This window comes from Mytilus edulis, chromosome 4 (genome assembly GCF_963676685.1).
Source record: "Mytilus edulis chromosome 4, xbMytEdul2.2, whole genome shotgun sequence".
NCBI classification, from domain to species: domain Eukaryota; kingdom Metazoa; phylum Mollusca; class Bivalvia; order Mytilida; family Mytilidae; genus Mytilus; species Mytilus edulis.
In genome coordinates this window covers 34,739,585-34,761,972 of record NC_092347.1, presented here as the reverse complement: position 1 = coordinate 34,761,972, position 22,388 = coordinate 34,739,585, and the positions used below count along the sequence as shown (strand labels likewise).

Genomic DNA, 22,388 nt, shown 5'->3' with positions numbered 1-22,388 from the left:
AAAATGAAAGTAAAATATTCTAAAATATTCCTAACATGAGGAAATGTTTTAAGTGAATGTGAAATTGGAAATAGTCATTATAAAATTCTGAATCAAATATTGTTTGATTTGGAAATTTATTATAGGAAATGAAATAAAATGTTTACTGTGGATATATTAAAATCAGGTGATATATAGTAAAAATATAAATAAAATATTACAAAATATAAGTGAGGATAACTATTTGGAATATAGTAATGGAAATGATTCTGAATTATGTATAGATTCTGCACCTGTTAAATTAGGATGTATATAATTGGAATTTATACTATGGATTTAGAAAAAAATCTAGTGAAGTAGTGAAAAATGAATAAAATTGGGAATTATTTAAAATCATTGGAATTCTGGATGAGATGTCAAATATTAGTGTAAATAAATTAATGAAATTGTTTATTCAAATATGATTTTGAGGTTTCATTAAAGTGAGTGAAATATTACGACTGGATTATTTAGTGTATTAAACACTGCTAGTAGTGGCTATGCAAATATTTAGATGAAATGTAGTGCATTTTAGGTCATGCAATTTTAAATTACATGTAACTGCAAGAAAATAAAATATATGATATAGTCATTCTTGTTTGGCTTGATCACTCATAAGATTTTGAATGACAGTAAAATAAAAATCTCTCAATAGAATAATCCTAGGTAAAAAAAAAGTTCAGGAAAAAAGCATGCTGAAACTTTTGGTTAGGTGAATAAAAATTTTTACAGGTAGCATCAAGGTAGATTTAAATCTAACAATACCAACTGGTCAATTTAAATGTGCCTATTGTGTTGACAATTTTAAAAATAGGTTGAGCTATAGGTAAAATTTTACAATAACACCTACAAGCAACTCACTGTAAAATCCATGCAAAACTTGTCAATACATATAGTTCGTTTCGTTAGATATTTTTCTAGGATATGACGTACCTATTTATGTTTGAATATTCATTTCCTTAACACTATTATCTAATTCTCGTGACGTCACAACGAGATTCAATATGGCCGAATAAAATAGGCGGAGAATGTATACAAATGGAAATAATTAGATAATAGTGTTAAGGAAATGAATATTCAAACATAAATAGGTACGTCATATCCTAGAAAAATATCTAACGAAACGAACTATATATATTGACAAGTTTTGCATGGATTTTAAACAATATTTTTTTGAGAAATAAGTGCGACCTGAACCTGGGTCGCAATTCCGAACGTTTTGAAATAGGAAAAATCCGTAGCTCTATGGTCCGCAAATAGTCAAAAAATAACATAAGGACCTAAGAGCTACGGTTCCGCAGCTAACAAACTGATGCCCTGATCATTTTTTTTTAAATAAATTTTTTGGGATCAGTCTTCAAAAGGAAAAAAAATCTTTAACTTGTATTCAAACTTTATTGCAAAATAATGCAGACAAACGTCCTACTTGACAAGGGATACTGATTTTTTTCAAAGTCATCAATTTTTTTTTTTATTATTTTTTTTTTGATTGGTTCATGAACTAATACGAGTTGATATTACCTTTTGTAATGTTGTTGGTTTCATGTTGGTAAACAGATACTCTTTCTTTGGTGATAGAAATTTTTGCCAGTACAAAAACTCCTTTTTCTAAAAAAATAAATAAAAGGTTTGTGTAATAACGTATCACCTTTTATAAATTAGTCACATGGCACCTCAAATTTAAAACAAATGTTTTATATATTCTATATACTTGAATGGATAAGTTTTGCTATAAATCATGTGTACAATAAATCTTTTAAAAGAATTTCCTTTATCATATCCAAATCTACAACAATGTACCAATTAGGTTTAACCAAAGCATTTATTTAATGAACAAATAGTTTATAGATAGATACATGAAGGTGTGGTATGAGCGCTAATGAGACGACTCTCCATCCAAGTCACAATTTGTAAAATAGTTAAAGTCTGGTAAACAATAATAAATACCTTCTCAATCATTCAAACTAAATTGCTCCAACATCTTTCAAGATGATAGGTAACAATATGTGTCATTCCTACTCTTTTCTATTCTTCATTTTCACACTTCTTACATGTGTTAGGTAGTTAGTTTCCCTTTATCCAGTATTTCTCTATTAATTCATTTCAATAACATTATAGTACATAATTACATATATATATACCTTAATGAGTATGTTCACATCAGATTCCAGTCTCACACAAAACAAACTGTCATGTTTAACACTGAAATTTAAATATACTTCTATTGATCAAATTAAACATATAACTTAACTTATCTTTCTCTTTAAAGATAATAATCAATGCAAATATTCACAAAAGATCAAATACTGTCAAACTCATTTAAAAGTCCTTTCCAAAAATCTTTAAAATATCAATTTCACATTTGTCTTGTACTTGTAAAGAAGCATTATTTATATGTAAATGAGTACTATTTCTTCAATGAGTCAATGTCATAATAATCAACAATTATAGTGCCATTCAAAAGTAAATTATTTTCAAAGATAGTCTTATTCATGATGTAACAAATTCAATATATGACCCAATGATTTACATTTAAACAATACATGCATATTCAGAGAAAACATGCTAATTTGGAATGAATATAAACCATGCTTTATACTACACTGACAAAATGATTCAAATTGTTCACAAAATATAAGTCTAAAGCAAGGTTCTCCTTTTGGACATATTATTTTAACTCAGAGCCAACCAGTTTTTGCTTTAACTTCTAAATGCCATGTCCTTAATGCAGAAGCACCAAGTACTAATTTCCAAGTCTTTTGGGTGGACCCCCCTTCCCTACATGGTTCAAACTCTCACTATAGCCAAGCAAGTTTCCACAAGGCCAATAAGGTGGTGATTGTTTATAGGCACATAAGCCACCCTACATGGAAAACGTAACAAATATCAATTTTAGTGTAAGTAGCTGGTCCAAATTATAACACCTTGGCTTAAATTAAAATATTGTTTGTTTGCAATTTACCGACCGACCCTTGAAAATCCTCCCGACTGTGAAAATTTTATTGCTTTAAATTTGAAGAAATTTTTTTTTAATACTTCTATTGACGCGATCCGGAACTTTAGGTCCTTTCCGGAAATGATTTAAAGTCTGGGTCAATTACGCATTTCAAGTTCGGTTTTTCTTAGCTTCCCGTCAAGCGTTCATGTGACCATTTAATGATAAAGCACATGGAAATTGTTTACAGGTATCCATGAAGTCACGGAGGAGTACTTTACGATGTCGTCTCGTGTCAATTTTAAGACAAATAACAAACAAAAAAGTTTATTAGTAAACTGTTTATACAGATTCAGGCACATGTAATGATGTGTGATGATATCATTGACGATGATGCAGCGGATATTCATAACTGACACGATAACCATTCTGTCTCAAACAAATCGGGTACAGAATCTGTGGAGCCTGACTTTATGGAACCAATTTCAGTGGTTTATTTAACCACTGAAATTGGTTCGACAGCAGCTTGAAGTATGGCATATTTTCTACAAATCGTTGTGAAGACGACAAAGATGAAACCACTCCTCCGTGACTTAAATCTTCATGGATATCTGTAAACACGCCTGTACGGAGAAATGGGCTCATTTGAAATGTTCATGGATATAGATCATGCCAAATCAATAAGAAGCAACCCTAACTACAAAAAGATGTAGAGAAAACGAATGGTTAGCTTGAAAAATAAATATACTCTCTGAATATTAAATCTATCTTCGATTGCAATAAGTATGCTCCTTTAGGATAAGGGGGGCTGCCCAACCCATTGCAATTATTCTCTTTCTTACAATATTAAATATACCCAAACTGTGTGGCCTGTGTGAATTCAATTAAGACATGTCCTTAGGAGCTATGCTGCCAATTTTTTTTAAGCATTAAAAACATTTCAGTACAGACCATTTACTTGTAATGGGGTGCTATGGATTTCACCCCAAACTTTAGATTTCTTTGGTTTTCATTAAAGCCTGGCAAAAATATAACCTTATCACATATAATTAAATATTGTTAGAAATATGAAAACAGTCGAATGTCTTAATACTTTTTTTTCAAGTTGCCTTTTTTTTCAATTGAGGAAGAATTAATGGTTATTTTTTTTTTATTAAAAATACACTCTTTAATACATTGTCTTATTTATCTTTAATATCTACATTTTTCTGATGAAAATACTCTACTCATGAAAACATTCTAGTCAAGAAGCATACATGTCTGAATATATTTCTTTAAAACAGTTCTAGTCATAAAGACATTCCTTGTTTATAAGTGTTCCAGTATTTAATAATTATACCATATTTTATGTCATAAATTGGATAATGACACTATGTTCAAGTTTCAGTTTTGGTTAAAAAGTTTTTTATCTGAAAATGCCTGTTCATTTGATGCTGGTTTTCAGCATGTCCAGTGTTTGTTGTTTTAAAATGTTTTTTTTTGTTCACAAGAAACTTGGTTTAGTGTAACTGCTTGTTTAAACTGTATTTTGGCTGATAAAATAAAATATTTTTCCTACCTACCGACCCTTCAGTCTGAAGGTACAGTCGGAAAACTGCAAACAAACATATTTTTAAGGTTGGCCCTTTCATTATTCCAGTTTAAACCTCTCTATAAACAGTAATTAACTATGCTCTTCTATCAGATTCATTTCATATTGTTGTCTACCCTCAACCATAACTGCCTGATCCTTGAATTTGTGAAGTTCAAAGCTTCTTACATATCTTACCTGAAAATTTCACTCACTACTAAAATTCGTCCAATGATATTTATAACTTCAGATTTCTTTGATACTTCCCTGAAAATAAATATCAAACTTATGTTTAATGCACATTATTCATAAATCTTTAAAAGAAAATCTAGAATGTTATTATTATGTGTACAATACCCTACAACATTAGGCATATATTAGATGGAACTGTTATAGTTGATAAATAAAACATCATTTTTTGATAAACAGAAGTCTTCAAAGTAAAGGAAAGACACATTAACACTTTCTGGTACTGCCAAGGTATGTTCATGGCAAAACATATCAAGTGCATGCATGTTTTATTGTTGTTGATCTTAACTGTTTGGATATAATTAACAATTAACAATTCATGATATGAAGGGATTGGTGCTGACATTGTGAGACAAAAACTATGAAGCACTTTACAAAAAAAATCTCATGTAAATATGGAATTTAGGTTTAAGGGTGTAAATCAAAATCGTTGTACTGACATTTCAACAGTTAACTATAAGCAGTATTTTATTTATTCCTTCAAATAAATGACACAAGTAATACTCATTGAAGTTGAAAGCGGCACAAAATACAGTCAAGTCCTTACTTGTTTTCCAACACAACCTTAGCATCAGATGACTTTAAAGCTGTATATTTTTCATCATTTGCTTTCTGTAATGGTATAATTGGACCAGTGACTTCCAAATATTTTTCACCTAAAATAAATGACAACAAGAATGTGTTCCAAGTACACAGATTCCCCATCCACATTATCATTTCTATGATCAGTGGACCGTGAAAATGGGATAAAATCTCTAATTTGGCAATAGAATTAGAACGATCATATCATAGGGAACATGTTTACAAAGTTTCAAGTTGATTGGACTTCAATTTCATCAAAAACTACCTCTACCAAAAACTTTAACCTGAATTCAAACAGATGGACGAACAGACGAACGAAAAACAGACGTACAGACCAGAAAACATAATGCCCATAAATAGGGCATAAATATGGTGCATAACAAGAATATGTCCCAAGTACACGGATGCCCCACCCGCACTATCATTTTCTATGTTCAGTGGACCGTGAAAATGGGATAAAATCTCTAATTTGGCATTAAAATTAGAAAGATCATAGGGAACATGTTAACTAAGTTTCAAGTTCATTGGACTTCAACTTCATCAAAAACTACCTCAACTAAAAACTTTAACCAGAAGCGGGACAGACGGATGGACAAACAGACACACAGACCAGAAAACATAATGCGGCATAGGGTGCTATAAACAGTTTCGTATAAAAAACTAGGGGTTATTCCCCAACTAAAAATAGACATGGAGGGAACCCTTTTTATCAACATAATTGGTGAAAAAGTATCATGTTTTTTGTATTTGGTTGTAAAAATATGTTAATTAACTCCAATTAAAGCAGGTTGAATGATTAAAATAATTTAAAAAATTAGATTAAATTTACATGTTTTGAGGGGAGACAACACTGTAAACAGTCGTTTTTTTTTGGCAGTGAAAATTGAAAACTTATTTGCAGCAACTGTAGCTCTTTTCGGAGCAGGCGAACGTACCCTGAAGCATGAATTTTTTGAAAGACCAGGTAAAAATCTATGAAATTCATACAATTTTGATTATGAAAAATGTGCAGGTATCATGTCTTCAGGGGTGTGCACATGACCTAATTTCAGGTTTTTTAAGCTTAAATTAGGCAATGTTTTTCCCAGTTTCTCTGGATAAAACTTTTTTATACATGTACTATTAAAAGTACACTATTTTTTTATTCCATTATAAACTAGAGAACATTCTGATTCCAGTGATATCTAGTTTTATACATGTATCTTTATTAATCAGTCCACCACTAAGGGTCACTTATACATTGTCCCTCAAAATATGATGTCATAGAAAAAAACTGTTGATTGCACCCATAATAAATGGGGCATAAAAAAATCTATAAAGAATTTTTTACTGTGTTCATTTTTAGTACTGAAATAATTGGTATTACATCATATTAGATTTTTAATAAAAGACAGATTAAGCAATATTATAAGATCAAATTCAGTGTTCTCCCCAGGATTTTTGGATAGCGCAGTGGTAAGCGCGTAATTTTCGACAATTCTCAGTAACTTTATTGCGGCGCGCGTTTTGTTTGTAATTGATTTGATGTGTTTTTATTATATTATGCTATTGATGTTTTCTCTTGTAATGATGTCCTCATCATGCTCATGATAGTTACAATGTACCCCTTTGTTTGTTAATGTTTTTGTCTGGATTCACATGATATAGAAGTAGAGTCTTTTTTTTCCTCCATTGTAAATTCATATATTAAATCCTCATACTATCAGTGTATAAAACTGAAGGAGAAGTCTTTTTCCATGATGGGTCTACACCAGACTACCTATGTGAAGATGTCTTAGCACTAACAGGTAATGTTGCAGAACATGTAGGACCAACAATAAAGTCATTGTCAGCTTCTGTTTGGTTTTGTAACCCACTGTAGCAGTGTACAGTTTACCTTACGACGTTTGACAGGAATTGACATTTTTTTAGCATAAAGATTTCTCATTTGTCTGACCTTAAAGTTTTATAATATTTAAAAGGCCTCATCCAAGCTGAACATCGAGAAAGTGAAATTTCTCAAGTCGTATCAGCTTGGGGTTTGTTTTTCTAATCATATCCTCTCAATTGTTTTCAAATGGTAGAATTTCTGACTAAACAATTATAAGTTTGAATAGGTGATGATTAATACTTCAAAGACTTGCTCATTTTCGGGGTTCGTATGACTTAAGTAAACCCGGCAAATAATTTGTAACAAACCCCGGTGTTTGATCGTTTTTAAAATCATCGTTTGTTCAAAGTTCGTAAAACAAGTTTGTGAGTGTCGCAGGGAAATGCGGTCAATTCATTTCATCTCATTTCATTCATATATGCCTCTATATATTCTTTTAATTGAAAAAATAGATGTCAATGTCGAAATCTTTGTTTATTTTGATCTTTCAAAGACGCCATTTTTATTAGACTGGTACCGCGGAGTTACTTTAATACAACGGAAATAATTCATTCAAAAATCGGAAACCAGTCAACCACGTGATCCGAAGATTAAAATAAGCGGGAAATTTGAAAAAATGCGAAAAAAATAATAGCGACGCGGTTGAGTGGGATAGCGCTGCGGTAAGTGCAATAGGACAGCGGGAAATTGAAATAGCGCTGAAAATCGCGGCACTAAAACGGCCTGGGGAGAACACTGAAATTTCAGCTGCAGATTACATAACCACTAAAAGCAATTACTCAAATGGTCAAAATATAAAATTACATCTTGTTGGGACTAGATTGATTGATTCAATTGTTGATTTGTGTTCACCACTACTTTCAACACTATAGTCGTGCTAGATCTTGGCGATCAAATTTTATTGGTTGAGGAAGTGTTGGTACTAGAAAGTCATCATTAGCATTTGAAGCATAAAATAGTAAACTCTAATTTGGTTGTTGAAGATCGGAATAAAACATATAACTGAAATTATAAAATACCTGAAGAAGTCACAAATATATTATTCCATGATGTTAGAGCACACCACTTGTTAATACTGGATATAGATTCTCCATGTTGCTCAGTCACCTTAAATAAGAATTTATAATATAAACATACTGCCCTTGGATGAAGGTATTAGTGTAAATAAACACACAAGGGGAAAATTTATCATCCAAGACGATGTCTAAACCTTAATTTAGGGTATCTCCAATTCCATTGTTGGTCAATTTCACTAACCTCGAAATGCCTTATAGTAATTTGTGTCTTAAGGCTACTGTTTTATTGACATGTACAAAATCTCATTTTATTCATATAAATACCATTCAGGGGTCAAAATTAACTTATAAAGGCCAGTAGCCAGCTGGGCTACTAGACTTGAAAATCAGTTAGCCCAGACAAAAATTCAGTAGCCCACATAATTTTTCTATCATTGGTGAAGCCCGCGAATTGGGCTGAACTTCCAAGGGGGGTTTGGGGGCATGCCCCCACCCCCCAAGAAAATTTTAAAATTTTAGACTCAAAATCCTGCGTTCTGAGCATACCTGGAGGTGATTTAGATGCCTGGAAAAATGTATTTTTTTTCTTATTTCTATTGTTGACTTCAATCAAATTTCATTAAAAAAAATCATTTGCAAAATGGGAAGATTTTTTTACATATCTTTTAAAGACAACTTGAGAATTCTGTTCTGGAATACATGTAGATGATAGATGAAATAGTTCATTTTATTTCTATAATAATCTAATTTATTAAATGTCTACAAAAACTACAAAAGTACTGTTTTCCAGATTCTTAACAACATTATATATCATACTTTCTTTTATTTGACTGATATTACTTCATGACATGCTATTGTCATCTTCCCCGACTTTCTTCGCTTTCTTGAAGCCAAAACCGTGATTGCTTCATCTTGAAAAAGATCATCGGAACACCTCTCTTGTTATCCTCGCAAACATACGATACATTCCGACTTTAAATTGACGATCAATCAGTGACCTGAATTAATGTGAACTATATTTAGTCAAAGGTAAACACTGATTTGACATCCTTGTTTATCGCGACCGTGACTTTGATGCAATACATTTTAAAAAGATTATTCTTTTTGAATTTAAATTTTTGTCCATGAAGTAGCCAGTATTTGGAGTCATGGTAAATGGTGGATTTCAGTCAGTCAAGTACCTGTTTTCAATTCGCAACCTGGGCTATCACAACTGAGTAAAAAGATTGCCCAGGTCAATTTCTGGTCGCCATTGGCGACTGGGCGACCGTCAATTTTTTTCCCTGCCATAAATAAATAGTTTTCTGTATCAAACTTCGAATTAAACACAATAAAATTATTTCTTACATTGCATAAAACTGCATTTTGCTGATTGTCCACTATACAGAGGCTACCAACAGGAAATCCAGATGATATTAGTTTACAAATTACTAATGATCTGAAAAAAATAAGCTAAACTCGGGCATTGCTATATATATATATATACTGAGTATAAAGATAAGTTAAAAATGAAAAAAAAGAAGTTTTACCATTACCCCCTACTGACTTTTAAAACATAGATATGAAATCTTAAGCATTCTTAGTGGTTAATCACAGGTCCATCATAACAGGCCTAATTGAGCATCAATATTTTCATTTATTTATCTAAAAAAATCATAATGATACTAAAGGCCTGTTTACAAAAAGTTTCGGAACACTTTGAGACATCTCTTTAACAATATGTTGTTTTATCGCACAGCGGGTAAATTATCACGTTGTGATTGGTTTAAAGCTGTCACGTGGTGACCCCCTATGAGACCGTAGGGGGTTAGTAAATTTCATAGGGGGTTCATAACGAGTTAATGGTGACGTCATCTATTAATGTTTTTGTGTTTCATTGTTTATTTTTCAACAGAATGCAGCAGAAAATGTCCAGGGTGCGATAAATTCGTTATACTGTTAACTACTGACCCCTTACGGATTCATAGAGGGTGAATAAAACCCATAGGGGATTTGGCCTCTGGCCTCACCCCCTATGGATTTTACTAACCCTCTATGGATCGGTAGGGGGTCAGTAGCGAACCATATAACTTATATTAGTGGGAAACAAACAATCTCTGAACATGCAACAATTGTCAAAGAACTGATGTTCATACATCACTGTGGATATCTTAATCTATACAATATGAGAGGATCTGGACTGGTTACTTCTGTATTCTTTAAATTTCTGTATTTTTTTTTTTATCTTTTATGCCATTTTTTTCAATTTTATTTATTAAAGCGCCCTATTATTCTCTATTCTTTATATTTTAGAGTCCCATTATTCTCACACATTATCTCTTCTGTATACCCTATCTACACGCTTATACCTAAAAGACAATATCGTTGGGAGTCAAAACAAATTTACAAAGATGATAAAAATCACAGATGACTATACATAAACTTTTATCCGTAAGTATTACTGACCTCTTTTTAAATTCAGACAAAGAATTTCCTGTTTGCTTTTTATCAACATGATCAACTTCATCACAAAAGGGAGGTAACTTCAACAGGTTTGACAGAGACAACACTGGTAAACCTAAAACATCTTGCTCTTTGTGTAATTTCTCCAGTATAAATTCAGGTGTCAGATATGAACAATCATCCTCAATGTTCAATGATTTAACATGTATCAAAAATTCTTTCAACCAAACCTGAAAACATAATGTTGAAAGTTTGCTAATGATAACATAATTCTGACATTGTCAAATTATATATACATTTTGTACTTGTACAATACTAAAGGTTACTAAAGAATTCTGAAGAGCTCAACATGTAAAAATATGCCAAGTTAGTTATTATTTTGAAAATAAAATCCAATTTCTTAGAGCCTAATTCACCCAATGGGGTGTATACAATACAGTGCTTCTTTTCTGTATTTACCCTCAAGGTCAACTAAAACAATACCACAAACAGTCCCTATGGATATTGTCACCAAAGCCAAGTTTTAATCATCCAGAGTAAACAAAATATTACAAAAATGGTTAAACATCTCGGATTAATGTTAATAAAATGCTATCAGGTACTGTTACCATGGTTACAGTTGTTTCCTCAGATTTCTGTATTTTTGTTATTTTACTTTTTACTGACCTCGGTTAACATTCAGACAATGAATTTTCTGTATGTTTTTATCCACATTATCATACACAGTACTTTCAGAAAAGAAATTGAAAATCTGACATTGTGGCTTTATTTTATAACATTTTGTTCTTTTTTCCATTCACATATTAAAATGTACAAGACAATTGATTGATTGATCGTTTAGTTATTTCAATTGACATACCTTTTCAACATTTTTATAACTTTCTAAAAGGTATTCTAAGCTTTCATCTCTAGACATCTCTATCTCCATCTACCATTTATGCTAATCCTAAATATTAAAATAAGAAGATTTACATGTGGTTTGATTGCCAAAATGACAACTCTCAACAACAGACCAAATGACATAGAAATTAACAGCTATAGGTCACAATACAGCCTTCTAAATGAGTGAAACCAATACCTCATAGTCACCTATATAAATGGCCACAAAGACTGTTATACTGTTATGTAAATATTTCTATAGGTGCAACGACAATATTAAGAAGCAAAAACGCATTAACATATATTTAACAAATGTTAAAGGCTAAATACAAAGTACATTGTATAATCAAAGTGCTTGTAAGCACTGAAGGGTATGGATTTTATTCATTTATCAGTGAGAAGTAAAATAAAAAAAAATATTGCATTTTCAATATAGCATTGGTTGTAATTGATTTAGCGAGAATTTTGGACAATGGGAGATAACTCCACATTTTTTTTAGATATAACTTAAACAATAACATCATTTATTATAAATTATATTTTTAGATATTAGATTCCTGCACCTTGCAAAAGTTATGTAATTTTCTTGACAGGTGCAACATTGTTTTGTGACTTAAATATCTGAGCATATATTTACATTGACAAATTTCTGTAAATGTTCATGGATGTCTCAATAAATGGTGAAGCATCGGAATGGAAGGAAGTTACCTCAGGAATACCGCAAGGCTCAGTACTAGGACCACTCTTATTTGTACTCTACATCAATGACTAACCGGAAGGAGTTAACTCAGATGCTTACTTATTTGCTGATGATACAAAAATCTTTAAAATAATGAAGGAAGACAGAGTCCATGAAACATTACAAAAGGATTTAGACAAACTAGAAAAATGGAGTGATACATGGTTACTCAAGTTTCATCCAGAAAAATGTAAACATATAAATATTAGCAAAAAATCAAAACAAGATATTGAAAAATATAATCTACTAGTAGGAAAAGAAATAAGCAGATGCAAAGAAGAGAAGGATATAGGGGTAGTCATTGATGAAGAATTATCCTTTGAAAAGCAAATATGTGAGAAAGTAAATAAAGCAAATTCAATCTTTGCGGCATTAAGAAGATCATTCAAAAATCTAAATGCAGAAATCTTTATTCCATTATATAAAACACTTGTAAGAACACATCTAGATTATGTTAGTTCAGTATGGGCACCTTTTAAGAAAAAATATATCGATAAAAATTGAAAGTGTACAAAAGAGAGCTACGAAACAAATACCTGGACTTAAAAAACCTAAGCTACGAAGAAAGGCTAAAGAAATTAAAATTACCAACACTAGTGTACAGAAGAATAAGAGGGGACATGATTGAAACTTATAAGATCATACACAATAAAAATGACCTGGAAACTAGTACTTTCCTTAAACTAATGTCGAGCACAGAGAATAGGCACAGTACAAGAACAAATAGTAGTAAAATCATACATCAAAGGTTTAATACTAATCTTAGGAAAAATAGTTTTACGGTGAGAATAGCAAAAAACCTGGAACAAACTACCAGAAAAAGTGGTTATTAAGGCACCGTCTGTTAATGCCTTTAAAAACAGACTTGACAATCATTGGAAAAACGAGGAACTATATTATTTTGATTACCGCGCAGTTATAACCAGAAGCAGCAGTAACAGCAATAATTATGACCTAATCTATGAGTCTGGTGAAGAGGAGCCGTGAGGATCCTGTACCAGAAAACATCTTAAAGTATCTTTAAGTAAGATAGGATGTATAGAATGTTGCACTATCATTATGCACTATATTGTATGTTTCAAAAAGGTTAACGTTATGATCATGATGATCAGCCTTGGAATATATACTGTAGTATACAAAAGATTGTATACAAATCATATGTATATGGACCATAATTTGGTATTCGGCCTTTGGTTTCTTTTTGTATCCTTTTTATAAGTTCTAAAACATTAACTTTTATTCTGTGGGTTGTGTTGGTGTTAGAATAGTATTAAGTTAAGTTTGGTTTTGAAATTCCAGTTATATACAATTTATTCCAAATCATTGGCAATGTAAAATTCTTTAAATCCAGTAAAGAAAAAAACTTTAAACTTGGAACTAAAATCTTTAAAATAGGCACCATGTGATATTTGTGACCTGTACACCATCTACATGGTTTCCACATTTTAACCTACTTTAGTGGGCTAAAATCAATAAAGTACTTCCTTTCAAGTCATGCATGATAAAAGTTTACTTCTCCTTTGACAAGTTTATTGCGTTTCTGAAAAGTGTTTGCAGAACATGAATAAAAAAAAATAATTAAAAATTGTGACAAAGATACCAACTTTGTACATTCCAAGTGTAACGGTATATTAACATGTATTTTTTATTAAGTTATCTTTATTCACCTAAAATATCCAGTAATATTTACTGCTGAAGCAAAATCAATCCAACGAGCATCGGCACAATGATAAGAGACGTAATGTCGATTGAATTTTCCAAGGACCCTTTACATCGTTATCAGGAAACAAAGTGTGTCATAACGTCTGTCAAATCTGAAATCGATTTTGTCAAGTCATTGGGCATTTATTTTCACAAAAGATCGTATGTAACATTATGCACATAGGAAAAACAATAGACCCCCGGTGCAATCTCTTTGAAAATTGTATTTTCCTTTTTTAAACAAGACGAAACAAGTCTACAGATTATGTTTGCTAACATCCCGTTGGAAACAAAAACAATGTTTAGACCTAGTATTTCATACATCCGGCCGTAAGGGCGTGATCACATGTTAGTCACATGTTTCACGTATAACCGGAAATGATTAGAACTTAACGACAAAAACAATTTTAATAAAAAAAAAAGGAAATAAGTGGACTTCTGTTTCGTTTGAAATGTAACGCATAACGATAACGTCATTTTCTAACTTAATTATTAAGAAGAACAAAACTAGAATGTAAATCATCTCTGATTTACCTGTTTGAACATCTCGCGAGAGTTCAGCGTTATGCACTTCGGAAGCGAAAAGTAACGCGAGAAACGACACAAAAATACTGTCGTATAATCTTTGAAATTTGTTAATTTCAATTTTTTTTCTAGGGAAGAGTAGCATACACTTGTATGTTGATAAAAATAAAGGCATCTTTAGATGTAGTTACAACTTTTCTTACAATAATACACATTTTTATCACTTTTCTATCGTTATAGGAAACGAGCCCAATAGCAAATTATGGTCCATATAATATAATTCACAATTTTGTAAACATTATTTCTAACTTAATATTCAAAAACATTATATTTAAAAAAAAAGCCTGCCATCAAAAAAGAAGATGTGATGTGATTGCCAAAGAGACAACTCTTCACAAGAGATCAAATGACACAGAAATTAACAACTATACATGTATTAAGTCACTGTATGGCCTCCAACAATGAGGAAAGCCCATAATGCATAATCAGTTAAAATTTGCCCAGAAATGACTAAGGGAAAACTAACAACCTAATCTACATTGCAAGTACAAAAAATAAAAATTAAAAAAATTTGACACAGAAACAAACGACAACCACAAAATTATTAATTATTAATAAAAATCAGTTAAAGAAATAAAGTATATTTATTTACTCTTACATGTCTTATTGGTTGTTTTGTAGAAGAATATGTAAACAGGTCATAAATTTAACATGAAAGTGTCTTTCATGCAAAAATTTTCTGTCATAGCTGAGGGTGAGATCTCCCTCTTTGAAGGTTTCAGGAGCAGGTATGTCATTTAAGTCATCTAAAGCAATGCTTTGTAAAACAAAGGGTTCCAGTCTCAGAGATTAAGAAGATTTTGAATGCAGGATCATGCTCTTTGCTTTCAATTAGGGAGGGGGGGCAATAGGGAGTCCGTTAACATGTTAACAACACCTCGATTTTGGAAGAAACAGTTAACAACAAATGCAAAAATGCTGATAAAAGTTAACACAGTGGGTTAAAAACAGTTAGCAGTTTAAATTTCTCTCAATTAACAGTTAACAACAACTTGAAAAAGGCCAAAAAAGGTTAACATTAAAAGGTATTGCCACCCCCCTCTTCAGTGTTGAGGTTACATCTGGAATATTTCAATACGAAAATAGATACACGACATATTTGAACAAGTGAACAATTAAAATTTTCATCATCTTGCAGATCAGCTTGTAGTAAATGATTTGCCAACATGATAATCTACCAAATAATTTTATGTGATGTAATTTGTAAATTTATTTTTCAAAATAAGTTAGTGCAAAATGTTTACAAAGATAACAAGGCAACATCAGGTATGTTGGGTGATTGTGCCAACCTTTGAACTAGCTACTATTTACGAGTTATATGTCCTTGTTATCATTAACATTGTACAAAGTGGAAATTTGGAACATTAAAGGATTGTTGTTGTTTTGTTTTTTGTTTTCCCGCGCTTTGTGGTAAAAAGTAGTAAAAAAATTTAAAAAAATTAAGAATAACAATAATAAAAAAACTTTAATAACTAAATAAAGTGAAATTATTGATTTAATTATGCTTTCTTATTTTTAATAATTTTTTAGATTATAAAGTTGTCGTAATTTTTTTCGGAACTCAATTTATTTCCTTTCGGGATGTCTTTATACTCTACCTTCCATTAAGCAAACGTGATGTGTACAAGTTGATTTGACGCATTTTGCCAGATTTTAGTTTTGTTAGAAGAAAATGCTTCCAGGAAAATTCCAAACGTTTCTGTATTTCATGACACTAGTCGTTATTGTTTGTCATTTTAATGTGGTAAATGGGAAACCAGAAGGACAAAATGATGTAAATAATACCATTGCAACCAGTCTGAAACCTTCCGAAACAAATTCAACAGGAGAATGCACAGGAACAAATTGTACAAAAGACAAATCAGATGGCAGTTTATTACATATGTTTAACAACAAACCAATGTTGATGAGAGCCTTTTATGTTCTTTTAGCAGTAACATCAATAGTGATAGTCTATTTTGTTGTTAGGGCTTTGAGGTTTGTAATGTTTATAAATACTGTAATGGTGGTCACTTTGTTTACTTGTCTATATTCTATTTATTTGGGGAAATTGGTTAACTTTAGAATTACTTATAGTTCCGTAACTCTTTCTTCCGAGACCAGCCATGAAATTATCCTTGTCGGGACTTCCTGTTCTGGCACGTGCCCGGCTGGGCTCGTCCATAGGAACTTTAAGTATGACGTCACTCACCGGGTTCAGGGCAGTCTACACTAAGGATTTGAAATGAGCAGACGCTCATACTTTGGCTTGCAAATATGGAACCTTTATTTATACAAGTAGACTAGCCACCAGCGTATATTTATTTATGTAAACTTATGTTCAACCATATACATGTCTTTAAAATAAACATCTTGTTTATATTTACGTTGTTTTACATAGTTTGTCCAATATCCCAGAACTTGGGTAGACAACGGGAAAACGAAGCCAGTGGAAACTTCCACTCCCGTTACAATACAATGTGTACTTGTACATATACATTTGCAATATCAAAGTTCTTTAAATGACAGTCCAATATAAAAAAAGAAGATTTGGTATGATTGCCAAGGCAATGAGACAACTCTTCACAAGATTCCAAATGACACAGAAAATAATAGTATAGGTCACCGTACAGCTAACAAGCCCATACAGCATACATGTAGCTTCATGTACATGTATAAAGAATCCGGGTCCGTCCACCCTGATTCTGGTTTGCCCTAGTTTCTGTTCGCCCTGATTTTATTTTTTTAGTATAGTATACAAGATAGTGTGACTTCAAGGTATTGGCAGTGGCTGATCCAGAACTTTTCATAAGAGGGGGGGGGGGTGCTGACTGACCTAAGAGGGGGCCCTCTCCAGTCATGCTTCAGTGATTCACTATATAATCAACCAAATTTTTCGCAGGTCCCCCCCACCCCCTGGATCGGCCTATGATTGAGAACTAAGTTTGTATCTGTATGTTATTACATTACTAGGAAATTCAAGTAATTATAAAATAAAGTGTAACAATGCAGCCAAGAATTTTATTTAATTAATATAAATTTGGCAAATATTCTGTATTTAACTTTTAATAGATATACATAAATTTCAATAAATTTCAATGTATATATTTATATATCGTTCATTAATGTAACATATACATATCATAAATGAATATAGGGCGAACGAACCCAGGGCGAACGAACTATCAGAGCGAACAAACTCAGTGCGAACGAACCTAGGGTGAACATGTAATCAGGGCGATTACTATAACTGTCTATAACTGGGTTCCTTAAACGTCAGTCCAGATCATTTTATTATCACAAACTTTAAATGTTTGACATTTAATGTTTTAATATCAAACGAGCTGGCTATTCATGCTATTTGGGTGAATTTTACAATTAAATTTCATGAATATTGGACTAAAGAAATTGTAGTCGGACAATTGGGACATTTAGAGAGTCATGCGGTATATCCCATGACTAGCAAATACTTATACTGTTTTAAGCTGTCTAAACATTTCAATGCATTTCATCTGTATTTATGACAGTTTTAAATGAATCATAAATTATACTTCCTTATAAAGGCTTATTTTTTTTTTTTAGAATAAGAAGGAAAAGAAGTAAATCAAGAAAATATGGATTGATTACAGCAAGAGGAACTGATATGGAGATGGCGCCACTGGACCAGGATGATGATGATGATGAAGATATGACAGTGTATGAAATGAATAGTCGGAAGAAATAATAATCTTGTAAGTATGATATACATGTACATGTAGTACCCATAATATTATGGCTTACCTGTGTAAAATCATGATGTTACATGTGTATAATGTGAAACAAGACATAAATTGTTTACTTTGATCTACACTCACTGATGTAGGTCTGTAGGTCTGTTGTTCTTTTAAACTGTATTTGAAAGGCATTACCATTTACATAGTACATTTACCTACATGTATTTTCTAAAATGATTTGCAGTATTGAAATTAAGTTGCATTTTGAATTCATTATTTGTTCATCTCTGCAGGGGGGCTATAGGGGGTCCGTAAACATGTTAACAACACCTCGATTTTGGCGAAAACAGTTCACAACAACAACAACCCCCCATTCAACTACCCCACCATCTTAGGTAAACAGGCAGTAAATCATTAGGATTGAATGGTAAATACATGTAATGTTTGGTGCGTTTTGTGTCACTTTACCATTACATCTTTTGCCATGATATTCCATCTATTGTAAAGGCTGGGGTCATTTACTAAACTGTTAAAGCAAATGAAGCCAGACTTATCAAAATGACAGTTGCATGAAAATAGAACTATAACTTTTTGAAGGTTATTTGAAACTGTAAAACTTATATTTCCCCTGACCAACATTTTTGACCAAGGACCTAGAGCAAGCTGTCACACCTAGTCAAGTACAAACTGTTGCACCTGTTCAAATATCTAAAGCAATATGTTACACTTAAGTATCTTTTAAGCAATATGTTGCACCTGATCAGCACCTGGTCAAGTACCTAGAGCAAACTATTTCACTTGGTCAATTACATGTACCCAAACTGTCTTGGAGCATTCTGTTACACCTGATTAAGTACATAGATCAAGCTGTCCTGGTGAAACAGTCTACTTCATGTAATGTTATATTACAATGTAGTTTACCTGAGGCTAAGTTCCAGCTAATTTATTTTTATATTGTTTAAAAAAAATCTTCACAAACTAAAATGGAACTGACCAGTTGTAAGAAATTCATTGATATCAGTATTGGTATAAAACAAATTTTAAATACTGATTATTGTATTATTATACTTACATATTGGATGTAGTGCATTTATTACTTTTATACCAATCATATAACTGCCAGCCATTAGTAGATAAGTTTTATACAATGTATTGGATTTTAAACAATCATGAAAATGAAATGTCAAAGAAATTTTTTAAAAGAGTAGACTCAGTAGAGTAAAAGATTCACATAAAGTTTGTGTCCAGAAATTCAAGGATTCGTGAAAAATGTATCTCCAGTTAGGACATAAACAAAGATTATACAAAGTATTATTATAATCAAATATATAAGTATTGCCTCCATTAATAAGTTATTTACTTTTCAGATTGAATTCAAAATGCTCACATTCCATAAAGACAAGAAGAAAACATCATGTGAATATGACTGAACATATAAATAAAATGTGTACTATCTAAGAATTTCATGTAAACAAAACAGGTTACTTAAGATATTAATGTAAAATCAGTTGAGAATTTATGGTGCTTTACACTGTGTAGTGAGTGTAATTTATCTCTTAATTTTAATGCATATTTATAATCAAAGCTTATGATCAGCATTTAGATTCACTAGATTCATTTCCTTTAATTTCTTATATGCTAAATATTGCATTTTTTCACCAGTCTTCCAAACTCTGCAATATTGTCATGTTTTCTGACAACAAAAACAGTCACAATATAATCTATGTATATTGATTGTTCAAATTCTATTCAATTTGTGATTGATAATTCTTAAGCTTGTTAGTAAATACCTTATTGCATGCCAATAAGATCATGATACCAGAAAAAAATATCCTCTCAATCATTTGAAACAATGCAAAATTATCCGATAGAGGTTTTTAAAGATACGTTATTACCTTGTCTGTTTGTCTTGTATAGGGGGTAATGTCTTTTTCATAGTGAGGCAGATTTATGGAAGACTGGTACATTTTTGAGAATTTTTCATTTTATATATTGGAAAAGACATTTTATATGAACTAAGTATACATTTTGTGATTATAGATCTCTACTCTTAGCTTGAATACTTTTATATATAAATACTCAAATTCATGTAAATGTAATTTATTATGAGGAGTGTATAGAAATGATTATCATGTTTCTTGGTTTTTTTATTATTTGTAAGGGCCACATAAAACTAAGAATTTAAACAAGAGTAATTGAAACAATCTGCTTCTAACCTAGTTTTGTACTAAAAAAAAAATAATTTACAATTCCTCATTTAAGTAATCATAGCCAAAATTGGTATTTTAATTGTGATCTTAAGAGATTCTGTTTATTTTGGTATAAAGTATACTATATGCTGAGATTTTAAATCCAGAATATTTGATAATGAGCAAAGTGTTAAAAGTGATTTGAACAGTTGATTTGAGTATACTTATTTTTTTCATCAATACATGACAAGCAATGTCAATTGTTAGTCATTCTCATTATTGGTATTTATTTTTCATTGACAGTGCTGTTGTTTATATATAAGATCATGAAATCCATTGTTATATACATGTAATCAGTATGACTATTATGTGGTAGGTGCATGCTCTTTGAAGAATTCCATTTTCATATGTCATTTAACTATTAGAATTATGTGTAGATACATGTACATGTACCTCTTTTACATCATAATAGGTGAGGTTTGTAAAAGAAAATATATAAATTATGAATGCAGGGTTGTTTTATAGTGCCTAATACATATGTATAGTAAAACTTGTTCTAGATGAATTGTTACTTATACAATTATGAAAGTCTATTTGCCAATTACAGATTTGATTCTGTTATTACAAACTTTTAACACAGGTTCGTCGTACCCTTTCCTAATAATTTGTTTCTAAACATGAAAAACTAAGCGGTTGCCACTGCACATTTTTAAAGTGAAATATAGCTGTTTAAGCAATTTTCATTGAAAAATTACTATTTATATCAAAAGTTTTTACAAAAGATTAACTGTTATCAAAAGATTTAGAAAATTTACAGCTTACACACAGATAAATTTGCTCTCTGTTTTCTGTACTTTGCCTATGAAGATGTGTCCCTCATATTAAAGGGAAACAACTTGTGCAAATGGATCTCTAGTAACAAAGTCAATAATAGGATTGGCAAATAGACTATTGCATATACATTGTACATGTATATATGACTACAACTTGAGTACAAGTGTTGTACAGTTTAAAGACATATGACAAATTAAGATATGTTTATATATTAATGTTGTAGCTTTAAAAAAAGAGGTGATTGTGAATCTTTTGTTTAAAGGTTTAAAATTGTTATATTTGTATTTTATTCTTATTTTCAGTTAGAAGAAAAAGCTTCCTTTTTGAAAAAAATCTTGTTGTTTTTAGAGTATTTGTACTTTAACTTTCAAATTTAAGGCATTCTTTAGATAACCTACACAGACTTTAGTATGCTGGAATGGTTGCCTTTTAATCTATATTGTTGTTCAATGTTGGAATTGGTAAAAATATATATGCTTCCTTTTGATTATGAAAAATTTCTAATTTGTCAGTCCAATGTATTTTGCTAACATTTGATTTACTGCTTATTTTCACAAAAATTTCAGTAAGCATATGGAATGCAAATCTTTCACCCCTGCCAAATCTGCCTATTATTCAAATGGTCAGACTTTTGAGTCACCCCCACCAAACCATTAGTTTACTAGTAAATTGTAATGAACATTTTAGTCAGTTTTGGTCCATTAAGTAGCATATTATGTATAATGTATTAAATCAAATGGCTGGTGTCCTTGAAAGAAGAAAACAAAGTAAAAAATTAATTTTAAAAAGAGATTAGTTACATGTTATTTTAGGCTTTTTGGACACAAACACATTTTTTCATACTATGTGTGCATTTTAAAAATATTTATGATTTACATGCTTTTGAACCTGCAGTTAAGTTACAGGTGCTTTATTTTTAATCTAAGCATGAGCAGGTGCTGTTTATATTACAAGCTACATGAAGTAGATACTCAGTTGGAAAGTAGATGATATGCTGCATAATTATGAGGGGCCTGATGGGGGGGGGGGGGGTCTCATCATGATTCATGAGTTGATGTTTTGTCAATCACGAATCACAGAAAATAAA

The 22,388-nt window shown here is 31.3% G+C and overlaps 2 protein-coding genes across 2 annotated transcripts in view; one reads left to right on the top strand and one right to left on the bottom strand.

The window, feature by feature from the left end:
- LOC139519553 (CST complex subunit CTC1-like) overlaps positions 1-16,008 on the bottom strand; it is a 43,516-nt gene extending 27,508 nt beyond the window's left edge. Inside the window, exons 1-9 of the mRNA XM_071311721.1 lie at positions 15,876-16,008; positions 11,542-11,628; positions 10,686-10,912; positions 9,588-9,678; positions 8,244-8,331; positions 5,320-5,428; positions 4,722-4,790; positions 2,160-2,220; positions 1,540-1,626 (exon numbers count right to left, since the gene is read on the bottom strand). Of these exons, the coding sequence (XP_071167822.1) occupies positions 1,540-1,626; positions 2,160-2,220; positions 4,722-4,790; positions 5,320-5,428; positions 8,244-8,331; positions 9,588-9,678; positions 10,686-10,912; positions 11,542-11,610 (801 nt within the window). The 5' untranslated portion in view covers positions 11,611-11,628; positions 15,876-16,008. The remainder of the gene's footprint in view (positions 1-1,539; positions 1,627-2,159; positions 2,221-4,721; positions 4,791-5,319; positions 5,429-8,243; positions 8,332-9,587; positions 9,679-10,685; positions 10,913-11,541; positions 11,629-15,875) is intronic.
- Positions 16,009-16,164: 156 nt separating this feature from the next.
- LOC139519552 (membrane protein FAM174A-like) lies at positions 16,165-22,283 on the top strand. The gene is made up of 3 exons (XM_071311720.1): positions 16,165-16,563; positions 18,148-18,296; positions 19,646-22,283. The coding sequence occupies exons 1-2, from the start codon at positions 16,259-16,261 to the stop codon at positions 18,287-18,289; spliced, it is 447 nt and encodes a 148-aa protein (XP_071167821.1). The 5' UTR covers positions 16,165-16,258; the 3' UTR covers positions 18,290-18,296; positions 19,646-22,283.
- The last annotated feature ends 105 nt before the right edge of the window (positions 22,284-22,388 follow it).